We start from the raw sequence: 19673 nt of genomic DNA, 5'->3' as shown, positions 1-19673 counted from the left end.
GGCCCTTGGCTTTTGCAGACCGCATTAGCTTGGGATGAGGCCTCCTTTGATTGCAAGGGACATAATAAGTTTGTTTAATATGTTTACAAGCAAAGGTTGATTGTTTGAAAGGCTACCTTTCTTTTTTAAAATCTAGTGTTAGAAAGCTATCAAACCAGTTCATCAGATTCTTTAGATAAAAGCAAAATACAGCAGATGCTGGAAATCTGAAACAAAAATTGCTGGAAAAACTCAGCAGGACTGACAGCATCTGTGGAGCGAAAGATAGAGTTAATGTTTCGAGTCTGTGTGACTCTCTCCTTCAGGAGTAAAGAATTAAAAATGTGGTGAAATAATTACTGTTTAAAGGGGGTGCGACAGGTGAAGTTGGATAGAAGGCCAGCGATAGGTGGAGGCAAAGGAGAGATTGCGAAAAATGTCATGAACAAAAGGTTAAAGAGGTGTTGGATGGTGGTGATACCGGCTAAAGGAGGTGCTAATTGTGACATTAAGAGAAGAAAGCAGGATGAGCAAGTGACAGATGGCCCTAGTTGGGGTGGGGGGAAGGGTTCGAATTAGGCTAAAAGATGGGGATAAAACAATGAATGGAATAAACTTAAATAATAATAGAAATAGGCTCTTTAGCTCTGAAGAAGAGTCATATGGACTCGAAACGTTAACTGTCTTTCTCTCCACAGATGCTGTCAGACCTGCTGAGTTTTTCCAGCAATTTTTGTTTTTTGCTTCAAATTCTTCAGTTCTGTATGCTTTGCTATATTTTCTTCCCTAAGCCCACGAAAAACTAAATACTTTTCTGAATGCATTTCAGTTTAAAATTTCTTTGCTTCAGGATATTAGCAAAAAAAAAAAATTTCAAATTCTAATAACTTTTGTTCTCTCTTGATGTTAGGCAATTCTGGTTGGGGCTCCATTGACCACACTAATCTTTCTGCTTAATACCTTATGAGTGCAGAATGCAGTGGGAATAAAACATGGTTCACTTGTGATTTTGGGGCAAAGATATTACTCTAACCTTCTGGAAGAAGAATAAGATTTTGCTTCAGGAGGCAAGACAATAGTCTAGTGGCATTTACATCCTGTAATAACGTGTTAATATTTACTTGAGATCATAGAGAGGGCAGGCGTGTTGAGTGGTAGAAATGCTGGCTGGGAAACCCAGAAGTAAGGATTTTGCAGGCATAATGCTGATAGCAGAATGTTTTCTAAATTTTTTCCTGCAGGTTCCCTGTCTGACAGCCAGCCTGCAACAGTTGACAGGCTGGTTACCTGTCGAGCTGAAAAATCTAAGACACAAGGCTGTGGAGAGGAATGAGGAATAGATTGTAGCGGGCTGGGTGAAATGGGCATATGTGATGTGGGTTGTGTGAAGAAGCCTGTTAGGTTTTGAGGAATCACTTCTGTTCATTCTGGCCCACAAGCACTGCTGTATTTGTGGGTATCTTATGGATCTGGCCTGTCTTCCCTTATACCTGCCAGATTTCCAGCACCCTGGGAAGTGTAGTTAATAATAAAATGGAGGTTTCCAGTGACTAACTATTGCTTGAGATTGCATTGATCACCTGATCTGCTTCTATTAAAATCACCTCCCAGAAGAGGGGGTGGGTGGTTGGAGTTGGGCTTAATACTAAAAGTTTTCAACTTTTCACCATTTCCTCTAAAATCAAAGGTGTTTGCTGTAATATCCAGGTGAAGGCGATAGACTTCATTCTCCAAATCCCCCTATTTGTCAAGTGAGGCTTGATATTTGGATGTTAGCAACGCACTTAGTATCCAATGAATCCTCAGTTCTGAGGGTTGTAATGCTTAGTGTGAGAAATTGGGCTACTGGTCAAAAGAGCACAATTCTAATTTGCTGGAGTGGGATATCAAAGTGACATTGACTAGTAATGTTCACTAGACAAAGAGTTCTCTTCCATCTAATTAAGAACCTGATTAAAACCCTTTTTTGTAAAAAATAGAGCGATGCTTCCAATTTTCAAATGGATCGTCCAAATCAGGAAGAAGAATAAAAGATGTGTTTTGAAAATTATCAAAAAAGGGAGAGCAGTTCACACTGGATATAATCAGGGAATGGCCAACAATTTGGTGTTAAATGATGTTTGATTTAGCATAGTAGGGTTAATGAAGCTATTCTGAATTGGAATTAGTTTTAAAGTATTTCAGATTCAGTGTTGATGAATATTTGAAGGGGAAAATACAAGGATATCGTATCATGTGGCAGTTCCAAATTTCTCTTTCTAGTAAAGAACCAGCACATCATAATCTCTGGATTGTTCACTGTGCCATATGCAAATTGGCATAGAAACTGATTAGAACATTAAACGCATGATGGAAAGAGTGGTTTGGGAGGCAGGAATTTCGATTTGTGGGGCACCAGCACTGGGGAAATGGGAGCTAGCCCATTGGATGGGTTCCATTTAAACTGGTTGGGGACCAGGCTGCGACTTTGAAGTTGCCATGTAAAATAATTTAAAAGGCCCTCACGCTTAAATGAATAAGTTGCACACAACAAAAATTAGAGGGGCCATAGGATAGGACCAGTGCCCTGATGAATCAAATAACTGGGGTGGTGGTTAATGTTTTACTAATGAAGGGTGAGGGGGAGGCATGAAAGGATTCAGGAAAGCTGAATTCAAAAGCAATAAGAATTGTCGAGGCCAAAGAGTCATGATTTAAGTAAAAATCAGCAGAGTTGAACAGATTGGCAAAAGATAATGGGGCATTACTGACTAGGGTGAAACCAGGGAAAAATAGAAAAAAAAAGCTAAAGCATGGTACTTGCATGAAGCATTTGCAACAAAATAAATGAATTAATAGCACAGATAGAAATTAATGGATTTGATCTAGTAGTCATGACCGAGTGGTTGCATAGTGACTAAGGTTAGGAATTAAATATTCCAGGATATTTGATATTTAGAAGAGATGGGAAAAATGGAATAGGAGGATTGGTTGGCCTTATGATAAGGAATGGGATAAAGACAGGAAGGGAGAGAGGATCTTAGCATGTAAAATCAAGATGTAGAATCAGTTTGGATGAAGCTGAAAACAAAAGGGACAGAAAACAATAGTGGGAGAGTTTATTGGCTCTCTGGCAGTAGTTGTAACGTCAGGCAGAGTATAAATCAGGAAATGAGCATGTAGAAAGAAATAATGTAATAATCATTGGGGACTTAAATCCTATAGACTGGGCAAACTAAATTTGCAGTAATAGTGTAGGGGACAAGTTCAAGGAATGCATTTAAGTTGGCTTTCTAAGTCAGTATGTCAACTAGCCAATTGGGGAACAGGCTTTTTTGGACCTGGTTTTTTGCAATGAGATGAGGTTAATTTAACCTTGTAGTGAAGGAACTTTTGGGGGAGAGTGACCATAATATAATTTTGTATTGAATTTGAGAGTGAGCTAAATAGGAAACTAGTGTCTTAAATCTGAAAACGAACTCTGTAGGTATGATTATGGTAGGTTGGGAAACTATACAAAAAGATGCGACAGTAGATAGGTAATGGCAAACATTTAAAGAAATATTTCATAATTTCAATAATAATATGTTCCTTTAAGGAATACTGTTATGATCCCCATGGAGACTGATAACTTTTAAAAAGTGGTGAATCTCCCAAACAACCAACAGAAATAATCAATGGTCAAGATTCCACTTTAAGACTTTCCCTATAACAAAGAAACTAAAATCAACATAGATCACACCTTAACTTAACAGGCAAGTGATATATCAAACTAAAGGAAAAGGTAAGTTTTACATTAAGTAATTAACACAATGTAATATGTCTTACAAAACTCTTTTACTTTATGCCGGCTTCTGACAAATTGTAAGGAATAGTCTTAAAGTCATTCCAAGCTCTGTAGTGGACATTCTCCTCTCCCCACCATTACAGGTCAAAACTTCCATTGTCTTTTCACAATTGTTCATTCAGCCCCAAGTTTTCAGGATCCAATTTATTATCAGCATGGCACACCTTGACCGCTCCCTGTTACTTAAATCTTCAAGAGCCCCATCTGTTCTGTTCCCTTTCTTTTGAACAGAAGCTGAACCCATAAAAGCATTCTGCTTGGCCTTTAACACAACAGTTCCCCTCTGCTTTTTCACAGCAGCAGCCTTTCTTCCTGTATCTCAACAGCAGCTTTTCCTTGTTTTGTGCAATATTACGAGAAGATGCCAAAAACTACCACCCGACATCTTTTTTATTTGAGTTTCTCTCCCATCCCCATGTCAAACTGAAGCATGGACACTTCTCCAAATTGAGGTATTTACCAGGAATTCTAATTATGCATTCCTTTCCAGAATCCTTTATTTTACATTAAGTTAAAGGGACTTTTAAAAATGTAATCATCTTTTTAAAGTTCATCGTTCATGGCAAAAAAAGTCCCAGTCGCCCAAATGTGGCTAGAGAGATAGTATTAAAGGAAGAGGCTTATAATGTTGCCAAAAATAGTATGTCTAAGATTTGGGAAGATTTTAAAATTCGGAAAAAGACCAATAATATCACCCACTCCACCATTACCATCAAGCCATGGGATCAACCCTGGTTCAATGAAGAATGCAGGCGGGCATGCCAAGAGCAGCACCAGGCATACCTAAAAATGAGGTGCCAACCTGGTGAAGCTACAAAAAGGACTACTTGTATGCCAAACAGCATAAGCAACAAGCGAAAGACAGAGCTAAGCAATCCCACAACCAAGAGGTCAGACCTAAGCTCTGAAGTACTGCCACATGCAGTCATGAATAGTGGCGGACAATTAAACAACTCACTGGAATAAATGGCTGCACAAATATCCCCACCCTCAATGATGGAGGAGCTCAGCACAGCAGTGCAAAAGTTAAGGCTGAAGTATTTGCAACAATTTTCTGCCAGAAGTACTGAGTAGATGATCCATCTCTGCCTCCTCCGGAGGTCCCAAGCATCACAGATGCCAGCCTTCAGCCAATTCAATTCACTCCATGTGATATCAAAGAAATGGCTGAAGGCACTGGATACTGCAAAGGCTATGGGCCCCTGACAACATTCCAGCAATAGTATTGAAGACTTGCGCTCCAGAACTTGCCTCCAGCCAAGCTGTTGCAGTACAGTTACAACACTGGCATCTACCTGGCAATGTGGAAAATTGCCCAGGTATGTCTCTGTACACAAAAAGCAGGACAAATCCAACCCAGCCAATTACTGTCCCATCAGTTAACTCTCGATTAGCATTAATGGAAGGGGCCATCAACAGTGCTATCAAGTGGCACTTGCTTAACAATTAGCTGCTCACTGATGCCCAGTTTGGGTTCTGCCAGGGCCACTCAGCTCCTGACCTCATTACAGTCTTGGTTCAAACATGGACAAAAGAGCTGAACCAAGGTGAGGTGAGAGTGACTGCCCTTGACATCAAGGCAGCATTTGACCGAGTGTGGCATCAAGGAGCCCGAGCAAAAGTCAATGGGAATTGGGGGGAAAACTCTCCACTGGTTGGAGTCATACCTAGCACAAAGGAAGATGGTTGTGGTTTTTGGAGGTCCATTATCTCAGCTCCAGGACATCACTGCAGGAGTTCCTCAGGGTAGTGTCCTCGGCCCAACCATCTTCAGCTGCTTCATCAATGACCTTTCTTCCATCATAAGTCAGAAGTGGGGATGTTCGCTGATTCCACAATGCTCATCACCATTTGCGACAACTCAGATACTGAAACAGTCCATGTCCAAATGCAGCAAGACCAGGACAATATCCAGGCTCGGGCTGACAAGTGGCAAGTAACATTCATGCCACATAAGTGTCAGGCAATGACCATCTCCAACAAGAGAGAATCCAACCATTGCCCCTTGATGTACAATGGCATTACCATCACTGAATCCCCCACTATCAACATCTTGGAGGTTACCATTGACCAGAAGCTGAACTGGACTAGCCATATAAATACTGTTGCTGCAAGAGCAGGTCAGATGCTAGGAATCATACAACGAGTAACTTGTCTCCTGACTCCCCAAAGCCTGTCCACCATCTAAAAAGCACAAGTCAAGAATGTGATGGAATACTCCCCACTTGCCTGAATGAGTGTATCTTCTACAGCACTCAAGAAGCTGAACACTGTCCAGAATGAAGCAGTCTGCTTGATTGGCACCACATCCACAAACGTTCACTCCCTCCACCACCGACGCAGAGTAGCAGCAGTGTGTACCATCTACAAGATGCACTGCAGGAATTCACCAATGCTCCTTAAACAGTACCTTCCAAACCCTTAACCACTACTATCTAGAAGGACAAGGGCAGCAGATAGATGGGAACACCACCACCTGGAGGTTCCCTTCCAAGTCACTCACCATCCTGACTTGGAAATATATCGCCGTTCCTTCACTCTTGTTGAGTCAAAATCCTGGAACTCCCTTCCTAATAGCATTGTGGGTGTACCTGCACCACATGGACTGCAGCGGTTCAAGAAGGCAGCTCACCACCACCTTCTCAAGGCAACTAGGGATGGGCAATAAATGTTGGCCCAGCCAGTGAAGCCCACATTCCGTGAATGAATCTTAAAAAAAATGAGAATAGACTAGCTAGAGACATGAGCTATTAGCGAAGAAATAATGCAGGAGCGATTAATGGGGCTGAAAGCTGACATATCTCTTACCCTTGGGTTTTAGGAAGTGATTATTGAGATGGTGGCTGGATTGGTATTGAATTTCCAAAATTCTCTAGATTCGAGAATGGTCCCCTTGGATTGTAAGGCAGCAAACATAACCTGCTATTCAAGAAAAGAGGAAGAGGAATTATAGGCCAGTTGGCCTGAGGTCAGTAGGAAGGAAAATATTAAGAACTTGATTATTGGTCAAAGTCAACACGGATGCATGAAAGGGAAATTGTTTGACAAAGCTGTTAATTTTTTGAGGTTGTAACAACTAGGGTTGGATAATGGCGAGCCAGTGGATTTAGTGCATTTGCTTTGTCAACAAGCATTTGAAGTTGCACGGGGTTACTACACGTGGGATTGTGAGAAATACATTAGCATGGATTAAGGATGTGGTTAATGGACAGAAGACAGGAATGAACAGGTCATTTTTAGGTTGGCATGCTGTAACGAGTGAGGTACTACATGGATCAGTGCTTGGACATCAGGGCCCGTAACGTCTGATCTCTGGGGCGTTGTACCCCAAAGATTCGCTAAAGGAATCCCACCACCCCTCCCAACCCCAGTGTAAGGAGATTGCACGGCAATTGCCCGGGAAGTTCAAATTTCCATTGGGCAACTGCCCTACACTGGGAGCTATTCAATACACCAATTTAAGTCGCAGTGTTGGAATGATTTGGGCTGTCTTAGAAGAATAGTTATCAGAAAAGTTTAAAAGAACTAGAACCACTTCTAACTCCTGGGTAACCCTAGTACTGACTGCCCCCGCTCCTCTCCTGACCTCGCACATGACCCCGCCCCTCCAACTACCATCCCCAACTCTCGGCTAGCCCCAATCACCCTGACTGCCCTCCTTGCTGCCCCCCCTTCCTATCACAATGGGACTAGACCCCACCACGTGACTAATTCCCCTACCCCACTGGCCACGCAACTACCCCCTACCACTAACTGTCCCATCCTACACAATTTCTCCTTGGCTTTTCAAAGTGGCTGGACCTTTAAACCTGTGTTATGGCAGCTTGTGCCTTAAAAAAGGAGGGATGACCCCCCCCCCCTCCCCAATTCTTCTGCACTCAATTAAAGGTCTCAGGAACCTGCTGCACCGCACCTTTCTCATCCGACCTGAGTCGAAAGGTGTGGCTGCATTTCAGTGCAAGTAAATAGGAGCAGAACGGAAATCTGACTGCAATTGCTGCTACACAGGAGTAATGGCCCCAACTCTTTACAGTCTATATCAGTGACTTGGATGTGAGGATCAAGTGTAATGTATCCAGGTTTGCTGCTGTTACAAAGTTATGTGGGAACTGTAAGCTGTGAGGAGGCTACGAAAGAATTTAAACAAGTTAAATGATTGGTCAAGGACATGGCAGATGGAATATAATGTGGAGAAATGTGAAGTTATCTATTTCGATAGGAAAATATAGAAACAGAATATTTTTTTTACATGGTGAGAGACTGGGAAATGTTGAAATTTAGTGGGATCTGGGTGTCTTTATTCACAAATCTAACATTCAGACACGGCAAGCAATTAGGAAAGCAAATGGTATGTTGACCTTTATCACAAAGTGATTACGTATAAGAGTAAAGAAGTTTTGCTGCAATTGTATTAGACCTTAGCGAGGCTACATCTGGAGTACTGTGTAGTTCTGGTATCCCTATCTAAGGAAGGACATACTTCTCTTGCAGAGAGTGCAATGATGGTTCACTAAACTGATTTCTTTGAGGGGGATTGTCCTTTTGAGGAGAGATTGACTAGACTAGGCCTATATTCCCAAGAGTTTGGAAGAGTGAGAAGTGATCCCATTGAAACGCACAAAATTCTTAAGGGATTTGATTAAGTAAATGCTAGGAGGGTGATTCCCCTGGCCTGAAAGCCTAGAACTATTGGATGTAGACTCAGAACATGGGATCAGCTATTTAGAAATGAGATCAGGAGAAATGTCTTCATTCAGAGTTGTGAATCTTTTGAATACTGTACTGCAGAGAGCTGTGGGTGTTAAATTATTGGCATATTCAAGATAGACAGACATGCAAGTTTTTGGATATCAAGGGATATAAGGAAAGCGCAGGAAGTTGCTGCTAAGATGGAAGACTAGTCATGATCTTACTGAATAACAGAGCTTGAGGGTGCTGAATGGCCTACTGCTGCTCCTATTTCTTGTGTTTCTGCTATGCTGTGTCAAATGCCCTCTTGTGCCACACACACGTACGGTTCTATGAGTAAAAAACAAAAGCAATTGTCCAGAGATAAATGTTGGTAATCTAATCTGAAAATCCCTTTCATTGAAGTTAATATCTCACCAGTTCTTATGTTGTAACAAAAAGTTACTAAGCTACATGCTTGATGAATACATTGTATGTATTGCATGCAGCTTTGACTACTCATAAATCTCACTCTTATTTGGATTTTTAAGGTTAAAATTGCATAAATGATGAATAGTATGTTACTTTGGATACATCATAAATTAATGTTCTCATATTGGAAGCTTTTTTTCATTATGTTTTAATGTTTTAGTTTCTGTTGAACCTGGTAATAATTCCAGTTATAAATCTATAAATCTACATTCTTAGATATCTGGGCAACAATCGAATAAGCATTTTGGAGCCTGGCACGTTTGATAATTTGTCAAGTACCTTACAAATTCTTCGACTAAGCAAAAACCGAATTTCACATTTGCCTGTCAAGATCTTCAAGTTACCACGTTTGTTGCATCTGTGAGTAGAAATCCTGATCATCTTTTCATAATTCTTAATATCCTGGGTTTATTATATTTACTGCATTGTAAGTAGTTTTAGATTAATTTTTCACTCTTTCAAATCACTGGCTAAGTAAATAGTATGCTAAAGATATTGTACAGAATTTGGTTAAATTCAATTTGCATTCCATATATAGTGTCTGGAACTTGCAAGTGAGTGATATAGGTCTCCTTCATAAATGAAATAAATCTTTTAATTAACAATTTCCTATACAGCTTACAGTCTCTAGAGTCTGAGTTTTTTTTCTATATATTTAGTGTTAAGTCATAATTTAATTTGGCAGTTATGTTCCAGCACATTGGTGATATTCCCTACAGCATTACTGCAAAGTGGAACTGGATGCTTAGTGACTGGGTGCATGCTAATGCTCAGCTTGTTGTGTTGGCACCTCTGTAGTGCAAATATCTTGTTTTGTTAATTTTGTAGAAATTTCAGAAATTGGATCTGAACTTCAGTAGTTACAGTTGCTGCTTAGTGTTATTGGTAACTCCTAAAAATTTCATTTATTTCCTCCAACTATTGGGCTGCATGGCAAAGTAATTCCAGTTGGGTGGTATCTCTGCACATGGAATATATTTCCAAATGCATGGAATTGTTTTACTATTCAGTTTATTTGTTGCACACATTTGATAAAGACAGATCTTTACTGAATCCTAATTTGGCCTGATTCCTGGTTGCATCAGTGGATCCCTGACTTGAGTGAAGTACGTTTAAAACTGATTGCCACCTTGTTTGGCTTATCATCTAGTCTGGTGGTTTTGAATTAGTCCTTTTTTAAATCATTGGTTTATTAGAGTGGCATATGGTACTAATGTCCATTGTCATTTAAAATAAAAATTGTTAATGTAGTTACTCATTTGCAAAGGAAGTGGGTTACGTATTTGAATATAAGGCTATCTCAAAAACATGAGGTGTAATTATTGGCTTAATTTACTATATAACAACTCCCAAATACCACTTTTGGTAGGAAATTATATCTGACCACATTATGATGCTATCTGATCTTCACACTGACCCCCGTACTTATATTCTCTTTCCATCTCTCCAGAACAGTGCTCCAGAACTAACTTCTATTCTCCAAAGCAAAGCTAGACAAATCTAGAGCAAGACATTAAGGATTTTCTGTTGTTCGGAATTCAGTTGGGGCAGGTGTCCTAAATTGATCGTCATGGCAATGTTCTCTTGCTGTTAGCAATGAGAAGACAAATGGGATTGCAAATGAAATTTGTTTGTAAATAATATCAATTTTGATTTGTGAGATCACATTTTTCTTCACAAAACGCAAGACCTGAATAGCTTTTTTTTTTAGACAATTCAACCTGTTACTTCTGGAATTAGTGTTGTCAATAAAGATCACTTCGTGACCTTGATTGACTGCTTTATAAGTCTTGTGAAATTTGTAGCAACCAGATGGAAAGTGGGACTGACGGTGGCCTAGTTGCAGTGTACGGTAAAGCAAAGACAAACCTCGGGTCTCTTGTGCATTTTGGACTGAATCTGAACATTTGACGGTCTCATTGTATGACCATTATATTTGCATCTTTCCTTGTTGGTGAGTTTTGTATCTTGAAAATGATATCTTAGGAATCAAGTTGCAAGACATTTGAGCGTTGCAATAAATTACACAGGTGAAAACAAGGAATATTTGTTCTTTTGAGTCTGAGAGGTTTGATATTGAACTCTTTCTCCATATGTCAGTAATGAAAAGATAGTGCCACTATTTTGAAAATTTTGATCAGTTACCTTGGGAGCTGAATGTTTTTTTTTCAACAGAAGAGAGACAGCAATGGCAAGTGGAAGCAGGTTTAAGGATGGGCTTTTGTGTGTTTTATGTTTCAGGGAGCTGAACCGAAACAGAATACGTCTCATTGATGGGCTAACATTTCAGGGATTAGACAGCTTGGAAGTGCTTAAGCTGCAGAGGAATAACATCAGCAAACTCATGGATGGAGCCTTCTGGGGCCTTGCCAGGATGCAAGTTTTGTAAGTCATGTTTAGGGCATGGAATCACAGATATTAAGACTATACAAGACCATATGTTGCAGGAATACAATATGTAGCAGGACGCTGCACTGTTATAGAATCATTGTGTCACAGAAGGAAGTCACTCGGCAAGCTGGCTCTCTGTAGAGCAATCTAGTCAGTCCCAATCCACCCTCGTTCCCTGTACCCCTACAAGTTTATTTTCCTTATTGTAGTCATTCTCTATCTGTCTTCCACTTTCCCTATGCACACCTATATATGAATGGATGAATAGAACATAAGAACAAAAGAACATAAGAAATAAGAGCAGGAGTAGGCCATTCAGCCCTTCGAGCCTGCTCTGCCATTCAATGAGATCATGGCTCATCATCTACTTCAACATAATTTTCCTGTATTATCTCTGTATTCCCTGATGTTTTTAATATGTAGGAATCTATTGATCTTGGTATTGAACCTACTCTTGGATTTGGTATTCAATCTGAGGTACTGTAGGTTGTAGCTCTGATGGGTATGTGCTTTTTCAACTTTTGTCCAGTATGTATTTTTTTTCTTATGCTGGAGTGAATCTGGACACTGCAATGTGCCATGAACTTTTGAATTTCCTCTGTAAAATCATGTGGTTCGATGTCGTAATGGTATGAAAAGCTGCATTTGACAACTCCATTAAGTTTCCTTCCTGGGTTGCAGCAGTGCAAACTGGGCCGCTGTCTGAATTTGGTATTTGCACTTATATTAAGCGAAGTGCATCTTTATTTATCTGGTTTACACATTGCACAATACATAAATAATGCTACAAAACATCTTCATATTCACAAGTTATATATATATTTATATATAACATAAAAATATATAACATAAATACATTTTTTTTCTTAAATCTAATTACTTTACATTGAAAGCACCCCTGCGGAATCAAAGCCCTTTAATAAACCACTCATCAGTTATTGAGGAATACCTCCAGCCAGCCAGGGCAGCTGATTATGAACTGTTTTGTGTGGCAGGTGATGGGCAGTGGGTTTTCCTACATGATTTTATAGCTTTTGCCACCTAGTGTTTTTGGTCACATCTCTGGTGGTAATTTTTGTTTGAAAATTTGAATTGTAATCAGTTTTAATAAATGCCAACTTCAAATGTCATAATAGATATTTGACCTTTTTTTTAATAAATGCAGTGTTGCAATGTGCTCCAATAGAAAGAAAATAACAAATTCATTTGTTTTAAGATGCTTGTGTTGCCATTTCTTGTATGAAGGTAGGATTACTCGAATCTTTACATTTTCTAGGCATTTGGACAGTAATATCTTGAATGAAGTGACTAGTGGCTGGCTTTACGGGCTGTCCGCCCTACAGCAGCTTTTCCTGAGCTACAATACCATCTCTCGGATAAATCCTGATGCCTGGGGCTTCTGCCAGAAGCTAGCAGAACTGTAAGTGCCATCGAGTATATGTTTTTATTGGGGGGAAATCTCAGCAGTATGTTTTTCCCCAAAATAGCATTTATGAAATTTACCCACAGTATATCATTCTTGTTTATTTTCAGATCATTTTAAAGTTGTGGTAACAAAAGCTATAACGCTGCAAACGTTATCTATTGTGAGGAATATGAAAACCTTTTTTGGACGTAGTTGACTCAATTATATGCATACCAAATAAAAACATAAGTCTCAGTACTTTTATTTCTGTTGCAAAGAGTTTCTGATTCAAATGTGAAATGATGTTATTTTTATTTCTCTTACTCAGCACATTTAATACTTGCCTGTTTGTTACCTAATTTAGTTTAAAAGGGCTGAAATTATTGTAAGTATTTGTAAAATGTCACCTTTGGGATCCTGGATTTTCTTGCACTAGAGAGATGAAACAGAATTGAATTCCAGTTGACCATTGAAGTCTGTTTTCATCACAGAGCAGATTTGACTGCTTCCTGTTCTTTGTATATCACTTTCCACAGAGGACATGTTTTCTTGTATTATGGGGTAGTGGTACAGAGAAATTTGCAAAGCATGAGTATACCATTTCATTCTTTTGCCCGAAGGACAACTCGGTGGAGGTGAAAGACATCAAGGGTGATATACAATAAAGAGGAAAACTTTTATAAATTTTGGGATATTATTCAGTAGGCTACAGAATAATTGATTGCGAGTGCAAGGATTATGAAAAGATGTGTTCAATATTTTAGCCTCTAGTGAAACCTGTTAAATTAGCTTTGCTTGGATTTTCATTGTATGAAATAAATGGAATAACTGAAATTGTGTAATTAACATAGTTTTGAATTTAAGACAGTTACAGCAGTTATTATACAAATCAGGTTGCTATGAAGTGATTTCTCTTTTACTTTGATAAGAGTAAAACTTATAACTGTGACCAGATTGGTGTCTGTTTCTTTATTTGCTATTGGGTGCGAGATTATCTTTAGGTAGCTTTCCCTGCTTTGACCTTCCACTGGTAGAAATATACCTGCAAATTATAATTTTTTAAACTTTGAGTTTAAGAGTTAAATTTTAGAAATGAGCCAAAATGTAACTTTGGGTTGTAAGCTGATGAGCAGACTATGTATATAATTCACGTTTTCCCTCAGTTTATAGAATAAAACTGCATTCTAGTTAGAAAAAAAACTTCTGAGTTGCTTCTAGTAACAAATAAGATAAATTTTGAATTTGAAAGGGAAACCTGTTAATGTTTGTAGTTTTTCTTCAAATGAATCTAATACCTAAAATATCTATTTTACTCTTTGAACTGCTTGATGTAAATTAACGTTTTTGTCTCCGGTTAATGCTTTTTGATGGATGACTGATGCTCAATTGTGGTTTTTAGGCTGAGATGGAAAGCATTTTTTGAGATTTGCCACATAGTTGAGGGCAGTTTCATGACATTACGCTAAATATAACTCTTTAAATCGCTATCAGTTACATAATGTAAATCCATGACTACAAATATGGTATTTTTAAAAAAAAATCTTGCTCACAATAGAAATATGTTTTGATGCACATAGTAGCTTTTTCCAAATGTCAACTTCAGAAAATTTGCAGCTGGGTTTTTATGGTAACCTATTTTAAAAATATCATGAAACTGCCTCACCAAATATAATGTTTAGTTTACTGAAAGAATGTTGGGTTGTATACAAATTAGGACAAATCCAGCTGTTTCTAAACAAACAAAAGTAGACTGAGCTTTCACTTGGTCAGACCTGCGTTAGACTTGATTTGAAATCCAGTAAAGTTTGACATGTAGGCGGTAGATCTGCATGGATGACTTACACTCAAGTGCAGTGTACGTAGCTGTTTGCTTTCCCTCCTGCATAGTTGGTTTCTGTTTTCTTTATCTGGATTGCATAGGACATGAATGATGAAAGCATTTTTCACTTTTTAAAAGAAATTCCCTCTGACTTAGGATGGTCAGTTTGTTATAGTTGGGGCACTTTCAACCCTATTCAATTAACCTAGTATTTTTATTACTATCCTGGTGGTTCAACTAGTTAAGGCAGTGAATAACAGCTATAGAGACCGTGGTGAGAGTGTCCCAAGTTCAGTCCTTTGTTTGTCTGTATTAGCTGATCTCAGCCAGGAGTGATGAGGTTGGGAGATGTTGTTGCTAATCACTGTACAGTAACTTTCACTGGATATGCATAAATGAGGGCAGGATTGGGCTTTGTGGACTGACCCCACTTCATGATTCAAAAGTTCGCTAGATTATCACTACCATAGCTCATATAAATATTGGTCATTTGAGTGATTCATCAGAGGGACAGAACACCTGGGAATTGTACTGCAGCAAGATGTCAGCAAAGGGAAAAGTAAAGATTGTTGTGATGAGAGGTGTAGTTAAGGATCAATGAGCACACATTTGTGCCTAGGGAAAGTTGCTTCTGAATACCAAAAACAGCTAAGACCCATGGTTTTCATCATCTTTCAGGAATCTTTCTCACAATAACCTGATCAGATTGGATGAGGGAAGCCTAACAGGGCTGAGTGGGCTCCAGATTCTTCGCTTAAGTCACAATACAATAAGTCATATTGCTGATGGCGTCTTTAAAGGACTTCGAACCCTGCGAGTATTGTAAGTATTGAAATCTGCTATATAGTGAGACCTGAACAAGTTGGTTTCAATGTAGATGATCAATGGTAATAATTTGCATCATACACCACTATGACTATGTTTTTCTGTAATTACCTTTATGATTCAGCAAATCTTGCACAGTTAACAAATTAAGATTGTTATTTTAATTATTTATCTCTCAAAATGCGGTAGCCCTATACAATAGCTTTGTAAACACCTATTAGTTTTTGTGGTCCTTCACAGCATTCCACTGGAGTGTCTCATTACTAGAAGTTGGTCCAATAAAGTAATAAGCAGTCTGATTCATGCTCAGTTTGTGTATATAAACAATTCCTTTGCGCTTCCTTGAAGATGGGGATTTTTCTTTGTGACCTGGTCAATATTCCTCCCTCCCCCATTACCACCAAAACCAAATCAATAACCTCACTTACTGGTTGTGGGATCTTGCTATACACAAATTAGCTGCCATGTTTCCTGCAAGTAACAGTGACTACCCTGGAATAACTATGACATACTGAGACATGCTGAGATTGTGAAAGGTGCTACACAAATATAAGTTTTTATGTTGCATAGTTTAAGGTTATTTGTGAAACAAGGCTGTTAGATATTTTTGTGATTTTTGTAGTCTGTTGCCACAGATTAATGTAAAACCATTCAATCCACTTTTTGGGGATTTTTATTAGAGACTGCGTAAATCTGATCGTGTGCAGTTATGCCCCGAATTTTGCAGACCATACAAAAATTGAAAGGATCTCATGCTTTTCTATGTTTGGGATCTTAAATGTTGAATTTGAAGTGTGAGTTATTTCTTTGAAATGTGTCTGGAGAAACAAAACTTAAAAGGTATTTTTTCATCTTCATAATTGGGCAGCTAACATTTAGTCAGCTTGTGTATAGCGTGCCAGTATACAGTGACCAGTCTATTTCTACATATGCGGTCAGCACTCTTAGTTTCACATTTCTGGTTTAAATTTTAATAATAATACAGGTACAGTGTCACCAACCTGACTACCTGAAAACTGGACATTTTTATAAGCTGCCATGTATTGACTTTAATTGTTATTACATGAGTAAAGTAACTCACTGGGACAATTTGGCTAAGTGATACAATGGCACAGGGGCACGCTGGACTAGTTATTGCTCCACGTGCTAGTTTCATCCCATGCTTAGAGTGGCCTGAGCGACCCTTGACCCCACCTGATCTGAACTGCCTTTTAACTGAGATAAAAACAAAAAAACTGCGGATGCTGGAAATCCAAAACAAAAACAGAATTACCTGGAAAAACTCAGCAGGTCTGGCAGCATCGGCGGAGAAGAAAAGAGTTGACGTTTCGAGTCCTCATGACCCTTCGACAGAACTTGAGTTCGAGTCCAGGAAAGAGCTGAAATATAAGTTGGTTTAAGGTGTGTGTGTGGGGGGCGGAGAGATAGAGAGACAGAGAGGTGGAGGGGGGGTGTGGTTGTAGGGACAAACAAGCAGTGATAGAAGCAGATCATCAAAAGATGTCAACGACAATAGTACAATAGAACACATAGGTGTTAAAGTTAAAGTTGGTGATATTATCTAAACAAATGTGCTAATTAAGAATGGATGGTAGGGCACTCAAGGTATAGCTCTAGTGGGGTTTTTTTTAATAATGGAAATAGGTGGGAAAAGGAAAATCTTTATAATTTATTGGAAAAAAAAAAGGAAGGGGGAAACAGAAAGGGGGTGGGGATGGGGGAGGGAGCTCACGACCTAAAGTTGTTGAATTCAATATTCAGTCCGGAAGGCTGTAAAGTCCCTAGTCGGAAGATGAGGTGTTGTTCCTCCAGTTTGCGTTGGGCTTCACTGGAACAATGCAGCAAGCCAAGGACAGACATGTGGGCAAGAGAGCAGGGTGGAGTGTTAAAATGGCAAGCGACAGGGAGGTTTGGGTCATTCTTGCGGACAAACCGCAGGTGTTCTGCAAAGCGGTCGCCCAGTTTACGTTTGGTCTCTCCAGTTCCCTGGCCCCTACCGCTTCCTCTTCACCATGGACGTCCAATCCCTCTACTCCCTCTGAGGGCCCTTAGCTTCTTCCTCAAACAGAGGCCCGAACAATCCCCATCCACCACTACTCTCCTCCGTCTGGCTGAACTTGTTCTCACGCTGAACAATTTCTCCTTCAACTCCTCTCACTTCCTCTAAATAAAAGGTGTGGCTATGGGTACCCGCATGGGCCCCAGCTATGCCTGTCTCTTTATGGGGTATGTGGAACATTCCTTGTTGCAGTCCTACTCTGGCCCCCTTCCACAACTCTTTCTCCGGTACATCGATGATTACTTCGGTGCCGCTTCATGCTCTCGTCAGGACTTGGAAAAATTTATTAGTTTTGCTTCCAATCTCCACCCCTCCATCATTTTCACGTGGTCCATCTCTGACACTTCCCTTCCCTTCCTTGACCCCTCTGTCTCAATCTCTGGTGATAGACTGTCCACCAATATCCATTACAAACCCACCGACTCCCACAGCTATCTCGACTACAGCTCCTCACACCCCGCTTCCTGTAAGGACTCCATCCCATTCTCTCAGTTCCTTCGCCTCCGTCGCATCTGTTCCGATGATGCTACATTCAAAATCAGTTCCTCTGACATGTCCTCCTTCTTCCTTAACCGAGGTTTTCCACCCACGGTCGTTGACAGGGCCCTCAACCGTGTCCGGCCTATCTCCCGCGCATCCGCCCTCACGCCTTCTCCTCCCTCCCAGAAACATGATAGGGTCCCCCTTGTCCTCACTTATCACCCCACCAGCCTCCGCATTCAAAGGATCATCCTCCGCCATTTCCGCCAACTCCAGCATGATGCCACCACCAAACACATCTTCCCTTCACCCCCCTTATCGGCATTCCGTAGGGATCGCTCCCTCCGGGACACCCTGGTCCACTCCTCCATCACCCCCTACTCCTCAACCCCCTCCTATGGCACAACCCCATGCCCACGCAAAAGATGCAACACCTGCCCCTTCACTTCCTCTCTCCTCACCGTCCAAGGACCCAAACACTCCTTTCAAGTGAAGCAGCATTTCACTTGCATTTCCCCCAACTTAGTCTACTGCATTCGTTGCTCCCAATGTGGTCTCCTCTACATTGGCTAGACCAAACGTAAACTGGGCGACCGCTTTGCAGAACACCTGCGGTCTGTCCGCAAGAATGACCCAAACCTCCCTGTCGCTTGCCATTTTAACACTCCACCCTGCTCTCTTGCCCACATGTCTGTCCTTGGCTTGCTGCATTGTTCCAGTGAAGCCCAACGCAAACTGGAGGAACAGCACCTCATCTTCCGACCAGGCACTTTACAGCCTTCCGGACTGAATATCGAATTCAACAACTTTAGGTCGTGAGCTCCCTCCCCCATCCCCACCCCCTTTCTGTTTCCCCCTTCCCTTTTTTTTTCCAATAAATTATAAAGATTTTCCTTTTCCCACCTATTTCCATTATAAAAAAAACCCCACTAGAGCTATACCTTGAGTGCCCTACCATCCATTCTTAATTAGCACATTTGTTTAGATAATATCACCAACTTTAACTTTAACACCTATGTGTTCTATTGTACTATTGTCGTTGACATCTTTTGATGATCTGCTTCTATCACTGCTTGTTTGTCCCTACAACCACACCCCCCCCTCCACCTCTCTGTCTCTCTATCTCTCCGCCCCCCACACACACACCTTAAACCAACTTATATTTCAGCTCTTTCCTGGACTCGAACTCAAGTTCTGTCGAAGGGTCATGAGGACTCGAAACGTCAACTCTTTTCTTCTCCGCCGATGCTGCCAGACCTGCTGAGTTTTTCCAGGTAATTCTGTTTTTGTTTTGCCTTTTAACTGAGGTTGTGTTTCCACACATACAGGAAGCTGTGATTTTCTGGTAGCTTCAGTAACACGTCCATACTTTGAATCCCAGCACAGCCTACAAGTCAGCCTTACCTTGTTTAATTATTTTTCAATGTTATTTCTTCACTGTTATGCATTCTTTTTCAAACAAATAAACCTAGTCACTAATTTTCATGTGTCTCATATTAATTGAATTAAGGTTCCGATTTATTTCCCTGCAAAAACTGGCAAGATCCGAAATCTGGCATTGACTTGGTCTTGAGGTTCCCAGTTTTGAGATACTGTACCTGTACTAGAAAAATTATTTGCAGGAAAGTCGGACCTGTCTTTTTTGAGCATTGTAAAGCTTTCCTTGGCTTTTAGCTTTCTTCGATCCTCCCTGTCTTGAAAATAGTGCACTTACATTTCTCATAAGTAG

General features: G+C 40.2%; 1 protein-coding gene across 3 annotated transcripts in view; it reads left to right on the top strand.

Annotated features, from left to right (window-relative positions):
- Positions 1–19673, top strand: part of lrig1 (leucine-rich repeats and immunoglobulin-like domains 1) — a 157934-nt gene that overhangs the window by 90627 nt on the left and 47634 nt on the right. For all 3 annotated transcript variants that reach the window (XM_041191563.1, XM_041191562.1, XM_041191561.1), the window contains 4 exons: positions 9182–9325; positions 11207–11350; positions 12633–12776; positions 15259–15402. In XM_041191563.1, coding sequence (XP_041047497.1) covers positions 9182–9325; positions 11207–11350; positions 12633–12776; positions 15259–15402 — 576 coding nt within the window. The remainder of the gene's footprint in view (positions 1–9181; positions 9326–11206; positions 11351–12632; positions 12777–15258; positions 15403–19673) is intronic.

Source organism: Carcharodon carcharias, chromosome 7 (assembly GCF_017639515.1).
Source record: "Carcharodon carcharias isolate sCarCar2 chromosome 7, sCarCar2.pri, whole genome shotgun sequence".
NCBI lineage: Eukaryota > Metazoa > Chordata > Chondrichthyes > Lamniformes > Lamnidae > Carcharodon > Carcharodon carcharias.
Note: the sequence above shows the minus strand (reverse complement) of the source record. Positions and strands in the feature narration are given on the sequence as shown.